The 16275-nt window shown below is 54.6% G+C and overlaps 1 protein-coding gene across 50 annotated transcripts in view; it reads left to right on the forward strand.

The window, feature by feature from the left end:
* The window catches only part of CACNA1C (calcium voltage-gated channel subunit alpha1 C), a 438324-nt gene that overhangs the window by 330963 nt on the left and 91086 nt on the right, over positions 1-16275 (forward strand). For all 50 annotated transcript variants that reach the window (XM_084957093.1, XM_084957107.1, XM_084957092.1 and 47 more), the window contains exons 11-13: positions 2842-2868; positions 11029-11189; positions 11863-12088. In XM_084957093.1, the coding sequence (XP_084813219.1) occupies positions 2842-2868; positions 11029-11189; positions 11863-12088 (414 nt within the window). The remainder of the gene's footprint in view (positions 1-2841; positions 2869-11028; positions 11190-11862; positions 12089-16275) is intronic.

Consider the following 16275-nt stretch of genomic DNA (forward strand, 5'->3'; position numbering starts at 1 on the left):
GTGAAAGTGAAACTGAACAAGACGGGATAAGCCTTTGGAAGAAGCAGCTATAACGGAGGGCTAATAACGGAGGGAGAGGCCCGGTGAGACCTGCAGGTCAGGAAAGGCTTCTTGGAAGAATTAAAATTTGAGCTGAGAACTGAAGGGCGGGCGGGGGAAGGAAGCTGTTCCAAGCAGAGGCAGCAGTGGATTCAGAGGCCACAGGGGGATGAGGGAGAGCAGGCGACTGTGCCATGGGCGATGTGGGCACCATGAGGGGCTGGCAGCTGTGGCCCGAGGGTGAGGTGATGGGAGGGTAGTGAGGGCAGATCAGGTTCCATGAAAGAGCCGGAAGGAAACTGGGAAGCAGACTGGCCAGAGATGGGGAGCAAGCAGTCCATCCCCCGGCAGTTGAGCCGATGCTCTGGACGACGAGGTCCAGGATTTGGTGGCACCAGTCGTGCGAGGAGGCAAGGAGGTTGATGCAAACGTGTGTCCGCCTGGGTGGCGACCTCAGTGCCGTCTCGCTGTTGTTTGGGGCAAATTGGAACAATTTTCACACAGCAGGTAGCAAAGGTATAGTGCTTGTTACTCTAAGAAGGAGAAAGGCTAAAAACAGAAAGAGCTCCCAAGAAGTTCAGATATTCGTCTGATAACGACGGATGCACATTGAGTAAGTGAGAGAAGCAAAGAGAGTTTGGAGTGTGTCTCGTTTGAAACGTTGCTTTCAGCAGAGACAATCACGGTTTCCTGAAGGGTTTGTCTCGGAGGCTGAGGCAGGAGAGGCCTCCAACGTCAGGTCCAACCTGGTGCTCATGGATTCGTGCTCCAGTGTCCCGCTCTCTCCACTGCCTGTGCTTCAAGAATCCACGTGAGACACTGGCTGGGAATCATACCGCAGAGAGTGGTGATGGGGGAAGCATGGTGTGTCCCCAGCATGGTCTGGAGCCACAGGGCCCTCACTTTCCGAGGACTCAGTGGAATCTGGGGGGTTTCAGAGCAGGAGTGGCTTCGGCGCATCAGAAGTGCAGGGTGAGGGGGGTGTGGACACTGCCCGTGAACCCACAGTGGGACAACCAGCTCTCCAGACCCTGAGCCTGTGGTCACCACCCAGGAGGCGAAGGCTGTGCAGACCGGGTCCCTCTGGTTCCTGGAAGGGGCTGACCTCCTACACCAGGAGCGTGAGGCCGCAGCTCGGGTGCTGTGCTCTGCTTAGCCTCTGGACTCATGCCCTCAGGCAGGACCACTTCTTACCTGGTGCTGAGTCATCCAGTGCTGCAAAGAGGCTTCAGTGTGGCATCCAGGAAGTGGAATTGTGGGATCAGGAAGTGGAATTGTGGGGTCAAGAATATCCGCTCCATTTCCTCTTCAGAATGTTCTAGAACGTCCAGGAAGGACCTGTAGCCGGTGGCCATGCTTCCCTGGGACCACATTTCAAACAGGAGCCTTGGACCCCACACCCTTGTCCGAGTCCCTTCCTTGGGGGTGGGCACTCAGACCTCGGTTCCCCCATATAGGACTTTCTAAGAACCCACTTTTGTGTATGACCATTGGCCTGAGAAGGAACCTCACAGTGACAGCATGGAGTCTGCGTTGAAGACCATTGGGAATCGGCGAGAGAAGATGGGGTCCAGGCCCTGGGGTAGAGCCACAGGCTAAAGGATATGGCCACCCACTCTGGCTCACGTCCTGTAGCGAGGGGTCAGCTGCCCAGCGAGCCTGGCCCAGCTAGGGAGCCGGCACCCTGCTCCCTACCACCCAAGAGCAGCTGGAAGGCATTGGTTCCCACATTAAACCATGGCTCCCAGTAAAATGCCCGGCGTGCCTCCCCACCCTGGGCGGGCACGGGATTAAGCCCTGCAGGCAGTTTCAGGTGGGAAAGGTTGTTAGCTGATGGTTCAGAGCAGCAGAGGCTCTTGGCTCTGGTTATCAGTGCCCCAGAGATATAATTATCTCAGGCACGATGACTCTGCCACCTGTCACATCTTCTGGTTTCATTTTTTTTAATGAAAAATAACAAGAGGGGTTGTTTTCTTGCTTGCAGCAGAGCTCGCTCTGTGCTAAGCTAGGACAGGCTGTCCCCATCCCTGTCCTCATCTCAGCTTGGCACTCCGAGGCCCTATCCTCATCTCTGCCTGCCCATCTGAGCTGTCACCCCACCTGAGGTCCCACCACTGCCCACTCCCCGGGCACCAGGGCCTTCCCGACACATGGCTTTCAATCAGCCCGTCTCAAGTTCCTGCATATGTGCCCCACCAGCCCGCCTCCATCCGGCCTCGGGGCCTCCTTGGAGGGTCCGCCTTCCAGTGCCCCCCACCCCCATCCCGTGATGACCCTCGTGTCAGCCTCCAGCACAGCTTCCTGGGGCTTCTGCCCACAAGGACCAGGTGCTCAGGGTCTCCCACCACAGTCAGCCTCGCATGTGTGCCCAGCCCCGGGCTGTTTCTTCAGGCCCAGGTTCAGCCCCTAGCCAGGCCGTGGTGGGACTGGGCCCCTGTTCAGACAGTGCTGGGTGCCTGCCTGCGTGTCCCGCCTGTGGTGTCCAGCTGGTGAGGCCCCATCTACAGGAGGGCCCCCCCCATCCTCTAGCTGTTCTCTGGGTGCAGCCCCCAACATGCTGCCCAGCTGAGACCACGGCACCTCCTCCGGGGACCACATCTCCACTTAGAAGGTGTTGGATCTGTAGGCGGCTGGTTGTGTCAGCCCTCAGTCTCCCTTCGAACACAGAAACATACCGGGGGTTCTGTCTCCTCAGCTGCTCTGTTCAGGCCACACAGATTTCTGGCACCCACGGGGTCACCCAGGAGCGGCTGGGAAACAGGGAAACGTGTCATGTGGTAACATCTCCCCTTTCCTTTTCAGCCACCGGATCTCCAAGTCGAAGTTCAGGTGAGTGAGCTGCATGCTGCCCTCCTCTCCTGCTGGGTGGTGGGTACCCACCGGGTGGGGGCCGAGCAGGGCTCTTCAGAGGGGCTGCTTCCACTCTGCATGGCTGTCAGAGGGAGGCTCATGGATCAGAGCAGGCGAGTTGGCTCGGGGCTTGGGGTTCGGTGACTTTCCTTCGACTGTCAGAATTGGGTGTGAGATGAGTAAGATGCTAGTTGAGTAGCACGCTGGGTGCTGGGTGCCTACTGATGCATTTGTGGAACACAGTGAGATGATGGCACACTGCCTCGGAACCTTCCCCGGGACTCCTCCTCGCCCCACTGGCCCTTCCAGCCCCTCCGCCCACACACCTGCTGTTCCCACCACGTGGAACTTTCCACAGTTCCTGAAGGTCCCCATTGAGGCTTTTGCCTGGAGCCCTTTCTCTACCTGCAGTGCCATGTCCTTGTGCCTCCCCCGGAGAACCCAGGCTTCTGTTAAGACCTCAGGTGTTACCGTGTCTTGACACCATCTGCAAACTCCCTTCCATTCCTGTAGCGGTTTGCTCAGACCTCTGCCACCTTGCCATGCAGTCCCGTGTCCCCAGTAGGCTGTGCAAGCCTCCAGGGTGTGTTTGCAGGGAGCCCGCTGAGGGCCCGACTGGCGGCAGGCTGCCCCCATGTGTGGAATGGACAGATTTGAGGGGTGGGATGGGAATTTACTCCCACAAAGCTTGTTCGTGCCAAAAATATTGGTTGTTTATGTTTCATAATTGATCTAATCTTGCTTCCCCAGCCTCACCTGCTGTGTAGCAAGAGCATAAATAACGTTCCATTTTAGTCCAGCAGAGCAAAGTAGCCCAAGGATGCATTTTAAACAGCCCCTTAAGCTCACATCCATCCTCTCGTCATTCCTCTCCCCAGGAAGGACACAGGGCTCGGAGCCCCGAGTCCCCTGCTTGTCCCTCTGAATGAGGGCTGCTGAGGGGACCTCCACCAGCGGAGTCCCTGGGCCCCTCCCTCGGCCTCTGACCTTGAAGTCATTACCTCTGATCTCTGGCCCCCAGCTGTGTTGACTCCTTGAGTGCACGGATACCCCCAGACCCTCCAAGGACAGGCTGCGGGAATCGGGAGCTCACCTACCTGCCAGCCCCCTGTCCCTGTCTGCCCAGCCTGGTAGAGCTCTAGGCCAAAGACTGGCGTCCCCAAGGGGCCTGCGGACCCCATGCTATGCCCAGGAGAGGCACCCTCCATTCCCGTGTCCTGGCCTCCCCATGATTATTCAGGTGTTTCTAAAGCTCGGAGCCCGGCTGGAGAATTTAATGAGGATGCTGGTGTCCGACCTTCTGCTCCCGTGCTCTGCTGGGCCAGGAAAATGCAGGCTTCCTCCTCTTCCTCTTCCTTTCAAGCTGAGACTTACTTTATATAAAAAATCTAGAGTCAACTCCCCGAGGCCTAGCTCATTTCAGGACAGAGCTCGAGAAATATGGATAATCCTTTCTCTCCCAGTGATGCTGGGATCTCACTGCTTCCCTTCTGGCATCTGGAGAAGCGGCCGGTACCTAGTGGGGACTAAATAAATACAATAAATACTCGTCACGTAAATGAAGGGACAGAGGGACTGTGCAGCCCCAGGAAGACAACAGGCTTGACACAGACGAAATTTCTGTTTTACAGCCAAAGCGAAGCAAGCGCTTTGTGTTTCTCGCAGTTCCAAAGCCCCACAGGGAGAGAGCAGAGGGATAAAAAATTATGTTGGAAAATGTTTCCAAAACATCATTCTCATGACATGAAAATGAGTGCATCGCAGATGAGCAAATGGATGAGTGAACGCACGGGCTCAGGGGACAGCAGAGAAATCTCGTACTTGGCACGGACCCCCCAGGGTCATGGCCCTGGGGATGTTTGCATCCAGTGTTCTAGGACATATGCTGTGCTCTTGAAGAAAGAGGGGGCACGGGGTCCCCTGGGCTGTGTTCCCGCCTCTGAGACTTGGTTGTACAGATGGACCCCCAGAAAGGGCTTCTCCCCAGCAGCAGAAGTGTGGGGAGAAGTCTTTGTGTCTATCCCCCAAAACCTATTACTAGGTGGTCGGCACTTTCATCGAACCCATTTCCAGAGAGTGAGGGTTGGGTTTACTGAGGCTGAGAAGGTTAGGGTTGGGGTTACTAAGGCTGATAAAGGGTTAGGGTTACTGAGGCTGAGAGAGGGTTGGGGTTACCAAGGCCGAGAGGGGCTCATGCAGCCAAGCCAAGTTCGACACGCAGGACCCGGGCCGCCCAGTGATGGGGTTCTATCTGAGGGTCCATAGCCTGTTTCTCTTCAGTCATGAGTTGTGGGAGGGGAGCTCCACGGCTGTGCCCACAGCATGTGGAAGTTCCCAGGCCAGGGATCAAACCCATGCCACAGCAGTGACACAAGCCATAGCAGTGACACCGTGAGTCCTTAAGAGCTAGGCTACCAAGGAACTCCCCACATGCTCTTTTAAAAACATTCTAGTAGCTACATTAAAAAAGTAAGAAGAAATAGGTGAAATTAATCTTAATACATTTTATTTTACCCAATGTGTCTAAAACATCATTTCCATATATTAATGTTTTTAAAAGTAATGAAATATTTTACATTCATTTTTTTTGTACTAAGTCTTTGAAATCCATTGTGTACTGAGCATCTCAGTTTGGACCAGCCGGTGGCTACCGTACCAGGCAGTGCGACCCTACAGGGTCAATGGCAGCTGCCTCATATAGCCCTACAGCCTGCTGGAGGTATCTGTTTAGGGAATAACAGAGGCTCGTGGTGGATTGAAAATGCCATCAAAACTGTCAAGGTCCACCTGGAGTATTCTCTGCTGCTAAGGTTTCCATGACAGACACAAGAAAACCATCCCCACACTCTGATTTCAGCAGGTGGGATGGAATGGAGAAGGCAAGGGACCACAGGAACAAGGGAAAATTAAAGAGAGAATTTTCCCAACTCAGAAGTGACCTTGTAAACAGTGAAGAGCCTGTTTTACTCCAAAAAAGAATCTAAAATTTGAATTAAAAAAACCCCACAAAGTGGAGTTCCTGCTGTGGCACAGTGGGTTAAGAATCTGGAGTTGGCGTTCCCATTCATGGCACAGCAGAAACGAACCCAACTAGGACCCATGAGGTTGCAGGTTTGATTCCTGGCCTCACTCAGTGGGTTAAGGATCCAGCATTGCCATGAGCTTCGATGTAGGTCTCAGACACAGCTCGGATCTGGCATTGCTATGGCTGTGGCGTAGGCTGGCAGCTGTACCCCTAGCCTGGGAACCTCCATATACCAGGAGTGTAGCCAAAAGCAAAAAAAAAAAAAAAGAATCTGGAGCTGTCTCTGGTTGGAACCCGGTGCAGATTGGATCCCAGCCCAGTGCAGGGGGTTAAGGATCCACCATTGCCACAGCTGTGGTGTAGGTGGCACCTGAGGATCAGATTTGATCTCTGGCCCAGAAACTTCCATGTGCCATAGGTGTGGCCAAAAAAGACCCCAAAGTATTGATCATTTTCTCACTTTAATAATGACAAATAGAATTTGCGCTTCAAACTGGCCTGTTCCATTGGTAAGACTGAATACTACAAAGTCACAGAGGTTTTTGTGGTTTTTTGGGGGGTTTTTTTGTTTTTGTTTTTGTCTTTTCTAGGGCTGCACCCCGGGCATGTGGAGTTTCCCAGGCTAGGGGTCTAATCAGAGCTACAGCTGCCAGCCTGCACCAGAGCCATGGCAACGCGGGATCCGAGCCGCGCTGGCGACCTACACCACAGGTCATGGCAATGCTGGATCCCTAACCCACTGAGGAGGCCAGGGATGGAACCGGCAACCTCATGGTTCCTAGTCGGATTCGTTAACCACTGAGCCATGACGGGAACTCCAAAGTCACAGAGTTTTTAAATGAAGTATTAGAACATAGCTTTGAGGGAGACTTTGGCCAATTAATGGACTTATAATATTAAGGCAACATTTGGACATTCCCTTGGCCAGCTCAGATTCTACTTTGAGGAATTAGTTACCATGAGGAATTTTGTGACATTCGGGTCTCAGAACAGGATTAAAAGTTATGGAAGAGATTCTGCACATTGTAGGTAACTGGAAGGGATTAGTCAAATGAGTGTTGGGGTTTGGATCTGGACACCCTGCCCTGGAGTCTGAAGCCGGGGACTCTGTTGCCCGTTTTCAGTGAAATGTGCCTCCGATGTCACCTTTACTGCTGCTGTCCCATGAGCAAAATTCACACACCCAAATTTGCCCCAGTCTCTCTAGCCCATTTTTAAGTGACTTCTGTATAAAATAGTTAAACGTGAGGATGTTCTGGGTTGCTTATTCTCAACTTTGTTAAAGAAAAGACAGAAATTTGCTCTGGCTACTGTAAAGAATCCTGTGTCAAGCATTTGGTGTCTGCTATTCTAGAGACTTGTGCAAGATCTTGTGCCAAGCAGACTTTCAGGAGCCCCACCCTGTACCCACTACAGCCCCATCCCTGGGTCACAAGAGGTCCAGACCCTTAAGCCCCGTCGCAATGGGGAGTGAATGAATCTGTGTAGATGGTGTCTCCACAGCTCTGCCGCCTGCTGGCCGGTGGTCCTGCTGCGTGCGGTGGTGTGTGGGCCCACCCAAGATCAGGATGCAGCCTCTTCCCCCAGTGGGGAGGCAGAGCCAGACAGTAAAGACACTGACATACAGGAAACAGGGCGTCTTTTCCCCATTGTGGTTCAGAGGTAACGAACCCGACTAGTATCCGTGAGGATACAGGTTCCATCCCTGGCCTCGCTCAGTGGGTTAAGAATCCAGCATTGTCGTGAGCTATGGTGTAGGTCGCAGGTGCAGTTGGGATTTGGTGCAGCTGAAGGTGTAGGCCAGCAGCTGAAGCTCTGATTCGATTCCTAGCCTGGGAACTATATGCCGCACATGTAAAAAGACCAAAAAACAAAATCCCAAATGTGTAGCTGAGCGACACAGACCATACTTGTGCCTGGAGTTCACGGCTGGGACACCTAGAAAAGTGCACCATGACTAAGCAGGTGCCCCAGCCAAGCCCCTGAGTCTGGGTGGGCCTGGAAGGGGAGGCCCTGCTACGGGGACAGCAGGTCAGTGGAAAGGCAGGAGCAGAGCTGGGGTGCATGAGACATGTCCATCCCACCTGCCACCCCTGTGTCTGTGTTCAGAAAGTTTCATTTCTAGAGTAAATGGCTTTCCTGGGGAGTGTGAATGGGAACATGAAGAGCAAGCAGATTTCTCCTCCCTATTTTATCATTTAATTTCTATATCCTCCATGCATATGTAAACACACAAATAAATTTACACATTCTAATAAACCATTCCATTTATTATACAGTAGGAAGCGTTGCCAGGAAACCAGTTGTCAAGCAAAGCTATCTTTTGAAGAGTGGGAGGTGTGTAATTATCTTTAAATACTTTCTCTGGATAGTAATTACTCCACCCCCACCCCAGCCCAAAGCCACGTGACCCCCTGAGTGGCTGACTCGGGGGCGTATGATCCATGGGTGCTGCCCCTTGTGGACGTCACAACCGCAGCTGCGGGAGGGTCCAGCACAGCCTTGCCCGACCCCTGGGGCAGTCTGATCATGGAACATCCCGATCCACGTCCCCGCACATCGGGAAGGAGCGTGATCGAGGTCTGGGTGTTAGGCGACATTCGAATCAGCTCCTCCAAAGTGTGGAAGAAAGTAACCTCTGCTCCTTTGGGCACAGAACCACAGTGATTGGTGATTTCTGGAAATGAGATTGTCTCTAAAACACATTCTGTACAAGTACAATGTACGCTAGTTGAGAGGGTGTCCTGAAAACTGTGATTTTCAGGGGAAAAAAAGCCTTACCAAATTTGTCTGCAGTGTTAATAACACAGTCCCAGGAGAGAAGTAGAGTCCCGCCAGGTCCAGCACCACCACCAGGGGCCTCCCCGGACCCTGCCCCATTGCCTTGTCCCCCCTTTCCTCCCCCACCCCCGCTCTTTCCCAGGTGGTGTGTCTGGAGGTTGGCAGCCCCCACAGTGCATTTGGAAACCATCATTTTCTGAGTCCAGGCATTTCTTCTCTGTGTAGTGACTTTCCACCAAGTGACAGCAGGCATCCCCTGCCAAGGCTTGGTGCTCCCTGGCAGGGGAGGTGGAGGTCGGGTCAGAATAGTGCCTGTAACCCTTCCTTCCCTCCCATCCTGCAACCAGGTGCTCCTGCGGGTCTGAGGAAGCAGCCCCCTCCTCAGACTGCCTCTCACTTTCCAGTCTCAGAGCAGATTCCCATAGAGGTCTGGGAGCAGGATCCCCATGGGCCGCAGGGGGAGAAATAGCAGGGTAGAAACACCAAGTCGTGCTTCCCGTAGGCCGTCTGGGGTTGAGGGAGTGGAAGGTCTGGAGCACCAGAGCCGGCAGCCCTGGGGAGATGTGAATGCAGGTGTCCAGGATGATGGCCGTCTCCCCTCCCACCTGCTGTCCCCAAGCAGGGGCTCTGTTCTTGCCGCCAGGTGGGTGTCCTTAGTGACATGACCTGCAAGTCCATCGAGGCATGTCTGGAGTTGAGCTCCCACCGCCGGCCCTGCAGAGCAACCTCGTGGCCCCAGTGCTGCCTCTCTGGGTCTGCGCCCACCTGGTTACAGGGTCTCCTCCAGAAGCCAGCCAGGACCTTTGGCTGCCTATCCACACCCTTCTCTCTCACCCTCACCCAAGTCAGGGTCAAAGGACTGCTGACTCTGCCTCTGAAATCAGTGTCACATCCTGGTCCCTTTCCAAGCGTGAGGCTTTGCCTCCATCATTTCCAGCCTGACAACCGGAGAGCCTTTATACTGCCCTCCAGCTGGATGCTGAGAGGCTGCTTTTGTTCATTGCTATTTTCCTAAAAGTGGACCCCCTCTCGAGGGCTTGGCAGGGCCCCGTGGTCTCCCCGGCTACCTGTCCTTCTCTCCTTGCACAGCGTGGGCATTTATTAAGTGTTTGGTGAGCGCAGTTACCAAGTAGAGCTGCATGTTTTCTCAGCATCAAGGGGATGAGATTAGGGACAAACGCCAAATCCGTTCATCAGTGGGTTACAGAATGTGAGCGTTTCCTTGGCATCATCTGGCTTCACAGTTATCAGCCTGGTTACACATGCGAACCACTCTGGGGACACTAACACGTGCCAGCAGTATTTGGGGGCTATTTTAAATTACTCAGCCCCCAGAGTCAGACCCTCTTGGGTTGGGGTTGGGAGCTGGGTCCTAGTGGGTTGTTTGTTATTTTGTTAGAGTTTCTTCCCAGTCATTCTCTGCACAGCCAGGACTGACAACCGTCCCTAACCCGGAGACCATGGGAAGTAGCGTCCTGCAGCCCGGGAATCAACTGTAAGGGCCCACATGCAGTGTGAGCCTGTGAGGGGGGCGCGGGGGCACTTACTGTTCTGGACTGAGGGTGTAAACTCTCAAAAGGTTCTCCAGCTCCCCACCTCTCCCCGCTCTGTGAAGGCAGGAACCTTTGATCCAGATTCCCCCTCGCCCTTCACAGACCAGGCAGCTGGAGGCGTGGAGCACCTAGGAAGGGGGACAGGCCACTGGCTCTGCCCCTGGGGGTGTCATCCAGGGGCCCAACCCAAGGGCCAGGCCCTTAGTTTTCTCCTCAAAATCAGGACCCACGGCTGCTTTGCAGAGTTGTGTCAAGAACTAGGAGAAGACTTGAGAAGGGCTGATGTGGTACCAGGCAGACGTGAGGGTCACTAATGGTAACCATCACTAGTCCCAGTACTGCCATCACTACTAGTTAAGCTCCTAAGGCCTGCAGTACTACCTCTAGTGAAGTTAAAAGATGTCTCTTCAGGGAGTTCCCTGGTGGCAGAGTGGGTTAAGGATCTGCGGTTGTCACTGCAGCAGCCCAGGTCACTGCTGTGGCTCGGGTTCAATCCGTGGCCAGGGAGCTTCCACATGCTTGGGGCATAGCCCAAAAAGAAAAAAAAGATGTCCCTTCAGCTTTAGGCCAGCCTGCCACAGCAGGCTGGCCCTCTCGGTGTCACAGATGAGAGTGCTGAGCTCCCAGAGGAGCAGGGCACCCCGAGGCCACACTGGTGATAAGCCTGTAACCTTGGTGGGGCCCTCATCCTCACCCCGGGGTTGCCAGCTCAGGGAGCCAGGTGCTACTGTGGGACCCAGATTTCACAGCCACCTCCCTCCCGTCCTCGCCCCTTTCCAGCCGCTACTGGCGCCGGTGGAACCGCTTCTGCAGAAGGAAGTGCCGCGCAGCCGTGAAGTCGAGCATCTTCTACTGGCTGGTCATCTTCCTGGTGTTCCTCAACACGCTCACCATCGCCTCCGAGCACTACAACCAGCCCCGCTGGCTCACGGAAGTGCAAGGTGAGAAAGGGCCATGCTCGCCAGGCTGACCCAGCCCAGTCTCAGGGAGGGCTTGGCCAAGGGCACGAGGTTGATGGGAAAGCAGCCGGCGGCAGCCACGCCAGACATGCAGAGGGCCTGGCAGCTTACAGGCCAGTACAACCTACAAGCTCGTTATAAACAGACGGGGTTCCCCCGGCCTGGCCCAAGCTGTCTGCTGCCCCAGCGGTCACCACATGTGGGTTGTCAGAGCGGAAGGCACAGCATAGTCTCCAGGTGTGCTGTCCTGAGCCTGTGTGGGTGTGGCAAGCACAGAGCCTGAGAGGGGACAGGAGTGGCCTGAGTGCAAGAAGCTGCCCTCGACTCAGTCGGTCCCGGGGGGATCTCCCTGGCCAGAGCCTCAGCACTGATCCAGGGGGTCAGGCAGACCTGGCCTTGCCCGGGGGAGTCTCCCAGAACCTGGGCAGGCCGTCTCCTGGTGGTGAGGGCAGAGCCGGCCAGGCCAGCCCACTTCTCTTCCTGCGAAATGGGCCCCAACAGCTGCCTGGCCTGGCAGAGCTGCCGGGAGGAGCAGGGGACACAGGGGCACGGCCTTCCCACCCATGCGGCCGAGGGAGCGGGGTGTGGCGGGGCGAGCGTAGGGGATCCCCGCGGGGACTCTGACACTCACAGCGCCCCCTGCGGGTCCCTCCAGACACGGCCAACAAGGCCCTGCTGGCCCTGTTCACGGCGGAGATGCTGCTCAAGATGTACAGCCTGGGGCTGCAAGCCTACTTTGTGTCCCTGTTCAACCGCTTCGACTGCTTCATCGTGTGCGGTGGCATCCTGGAGACCATCCTGGTGGAGACCAAGGTCATGTCGCCGCTGGGCATCTCCGTGCTCAGATGCGTCCGCCTCCTGAGGATCTTCAAGATCACACGGTGGGTGGGCCTCGTTGCCCCGGACGCGGGGCTGGGGTGGGGGTGCCGTTTCCCCAAGGGTCTACCCTGGGCGTGTGAGTGCAGGGAGCCACGAGGCCACATCACTCAGATGGTCCTTTGGCTGCTAGTGGACGGTGCAGGGGTGGCAGCCCCAGGGCTGCCTCCCCAGGTCACAGGTGGCTTCTGAGGGCCGAGCCCTCCGTGTGAGTTCGAGGCGGGAGCAGGGAAGGAGCAAGGGGCTGTCCTGGCAGGGCTCCCCGAAAGCTCGCCAGCAGCTCTGTTTTCGTGGCGCTGGGCTGCTAGAGGCAGACACGCGCTCTTCTAGCTGGACGTGTGCAGCCAAAAGGCAGGCCCGGGTCCTCCGCCCGCTGTCCCCACCCACCTTAAGGCCTCGGGCTCCTTAACCCTCCTTGGGGGCAGGAGTGGGCAGCATGCTCCAGGACAGCAGTTTTTCACCATGTTATGACCTGTTTTGGGTAGTGAAATCAGCATGTTGGGCCACAGTCATCATTCTTAAACAGCTTTATGGAGATTTAATTCACATACTATATAACTGACCCTTTTAAAGTGTACAATTCAGGGACTTTTTTAAAGTGTCCTCCAAGGTTTACAGCCATCACCACAGTCTAGTTTTAGCACATTTTCATCCCCTAAAGCAGACCCCCTCCCGTTCCACCCTCCCCGAGCACACTGCCCTCCGTTCGTTTGCTGCCCCCTCTACAGACCCACCTGCTCTGGACAGTTCCTGTCAATAGGGTCGTGTGACTTGTGCTGTTTCATGACCTCTTTCCCTGGAGTGATAGTTCCAAGTCTCCCCCACGTGGTCCATAGATCCGAACTCTCTTCCTTTTTATGGCTGAGTTACATTCCCTTCTTTGGAGGCACAGTGCATTCTGTTTATTCATCCAGCCATTGGTGGACATGTGGCCTCCTTCCTGCCTGTTGGCTCCTGTGAATACTCTGCCGGGGAGCATCCGTGTTCAGGTTTTGTGCGGACGTGTTTTCCGGGGAGCATCTGTGTGTTCAGGTTTTGTGCAGACATGTTTTCAGGTCTCTTGGATGCGTATCGAGGAGCAGAGTCTCTAGGTCATTTGGTAACGCTATAGCTAAGATTTTGAGGACATGTCAGCCCGTTTCCCAGCGAGACTGGACCATTTTCCATTTCCAGCAGTGAGGCCTGAGGGTTCCCATTTCTCCACAGTCTCGTTCCTAATGAAAGGATGAAACAGGGTAGAAAACAGCAGACTCCCCACCATGAACGTGAGCATGAAAGTGCTGGAGGTAGTGTCTGAGTCTCTGTATAACATGTGCTTCTCGCAGTGGGTGGCCTGTGGTCACCCTCAGCCAGACACGTCAGAAGCACCTGGGGCGGGGTCCAAACTGTGCCCCCAGAAGGACAAGCCTTCTGGCCTTAGCGTGTGAGGGTGGGAGACTGGACGTCACCAGAGTTGTGCTGGGAAAGGTGGGGTTGGTGTCGTTGGTCAGGCCCTGGATGTAACTGTCTGGCTCAGCATACTCTGAACTTGGTGGGGGGGGCAGAAATAGGGGCTGCAGGACACCCATGTGTTTGGGGCTTTGTTCTTGTTTTTTAAATTCCTACAGAAAAGAATTCTTGCCCCCAGATATTGTCGGAGCATCTTGGAGAGATTTAACATCCATTCTATTTTTTAGTCAACAATTTTTGTATTTCTGACCTGAAACTGTTTTAAAATCTATCTTTTGAAGTTCCCATCACGGCTCAGCAGAAACGAATCTGACTAGTATCCCTGAGGATGCAGGTTCGATCCCTGGCCTCACTCAGTGGGTTAAGGATCTGGCATTGCCATGAGCTGTGGTGTAGGTCACAGACAAGGCTCAGATCTGGCGTTGCTGTGGCTGTGGCGTAGGCTGGCAGCTGCAGCTCTGATTCTATCCCCTAGCCTGGGAATCACCATGTGCCACAGGAGTGGCCCTAAAAAAGACAAAAATAAATAAACAAATAAAATATATCTTTACCCAAGAGCTTCCCACAGCCCCTCAAGAAGGATGAGTGGTCTTATCAGATCTCTATAAAGTCTATAAATGCAATAGCATCATCATCTGATTGGAAGTGACTTTGGCAAAGGCCATCATCTTCCTGGTTTCCAGTCCCCAAATCCTCTGGAGAGGTGGGGGACAGGGAGGTGGGGCTTTTGCAAAACAACAAAAAGACTAGCTGTGGGGGTCCCACGCCCCCAAAACCTGTTCCCCGTGCACACTGGTGCCCAGGAAGTACCTGGACTAGCAGCTGGGGTGTGGCAGCCCCTGGAGTCAGGTCATCTCTGCCCAGTCCCGCCTGTTTCTCCCTCTTCTTTTTAATTCTCTTGGAGAAAATGTTGTGGCGTCTGATGACGATTTTTAATGTTTTCTGGCCCAGTGATTGTGATGCTCAAGCCTAGTTGAACTCCTCAAGAGAACTCCCCCACCACCACTCCAGGGATTTCAACCAGCCGCTCCCGGGGGTTCCAAGCTGGTGGCCCAGCGAGCTCGCTTTGAGCTCCTCTGGCCTGATTTCCTGCCTTTTATCCTCTTTCTTGCCTAGACCGATGAACCTTGAGGTATGACTAGACACCCGGGTCCTTAGGTCCCTGCTCTCTTCTCCAGACTATAGCCCCCACCCCTTTAAGACCCTCCCTCTGAGGGCCCTCGACTGAGAAGAGCGAGGAGGAGCTGGGATGAACCCAGCAGAGGCTTTAATTGATTCTAACTGTGCTCGTTCGTATGCACCTGTGCGTGTTTCAGGCTCTGTTTAGAGCCCCAGACACTTGGCTGTACGGACCCCTCCTCCAATTCCAGGCGGCCCTCCCCTCCCCAGGGCCTGTGATCTAAGAGCTGGGGGGGGCGCCCCCCTGTCCACCCCCCCCATCGCTTCTTGCCACGACCTCATGACCCTCGGACGTCCAGAGCGGCCGAACACTGAGTCGCAGGCAACTTGCTCGTACTGAGCTGAAACACCTAAACGTGTGAATGGTTTCTTTCCAAAACACTAAATACAGGCAAAGTCAATATTGCTCTTGTAACACCGTCACTCTTGGTCACTTGTGGTCCCAAATGCTTTTATGAACAGACGAGAATCAGTGGACATACAACTCGTCCCTGCCTCTGTGGGAGCATAAGTCTTTGGTCTGTGATGACCTTGAGCGACGAGCCTACTTACATTTTTTGGTGTTTGGTCAAAATCTAAGCATGCCTTAGGGAGTCTACAGCATGTGTGAATATCATGCACCCTATGGGTCTCATTTTTTAAAAAATAAGACTGAGGACCCCACACCGGGTGATGTTAGCTGATCACTGACCACTCCCGTGCTGTGGGTGGGGGATTGCAGGGCGGCAAAGACTGGGTACCACAGGGAGACAGAGGGGCGCACACGGCCAAGGTAAATCTTTGGGTAAATGACCCATGGGGCCTCCCACCCCGTGATGGGAGGGCTTTTTCTCCTGCTTTGAGGTTCTCTGGGGCTCTAAGTGTTACCTAGTTTCAGCCTCTAGTTGGTCTGCTGTTTGTCAGCTCCGCCTGACGTTCCCTCTATGGGGAAGAAGAAGAGCTTCAGTTTGGTTAAATCTGGATGTGGTTCCGATTACTAATTGCATCTCATTTTTTATACCAATGGTTTTCAAGTGTAGCAGAATCTCTCCAGCCCTTGCTATTTTCCTCTCTTAAGCCTTAAATCCTTTTCTTTCTCCTCCTGTTCCTCCCCTGACAAGTGAGGCTGGGCTGACTCAGCACAGACAGACCCATTGCTGCCCACTGACCATGGGCAGCCTCCCCAGAGCCCCCACTGACCATGAGCAAGCCCCCCAGGAGACCCCGCTGACCACAGGCAGGCTCCCCGGAGCTCCTGCTGACCACAAGTGGGACTCCCAGAGCCCCAAAGTACAAGCCTTTGGCAAACACTCCAGACTCCCAGTGTCCCCCTGTCCTGCCACTCTGGCCGTGTGTGTCAGATCCACCCCCCCACCTCCCAGCTCCTAGTCTTCTCAGGGCCTCAGGAAGGCTCCGAGCTCACTCTGGGCCATTTTCATAAAGGAACTTTGGCGCCTGCCCAGTTCCCAGGGTGGGTCCAGGATCTGTGAAGAAGGCAGCTCAGAATCCAGAGCCTGGAGGCCTCTGTCAGTGGGCCCCAATTCTTGGGGATTAAGAAGACACAGGTGAGGACGACTCTGTGTCC

Source organism: Sus scrofa, chromosome 5 (assembly GCF_054392235.1).
Source record: "Sus scrofa isolate SSC_HxYL_T2T_F1_AM1 chromosome 5, Sscrofa_HxYL_maternal_Yorkshire_Landrace_v2.0, whole genome shotgun sequence".
Lineage (NCBI taxonomy): Eukaryota > Metazoa > Chordata > Mammalia > Artiodactyla > Suidae > Sus > Sus scrofa.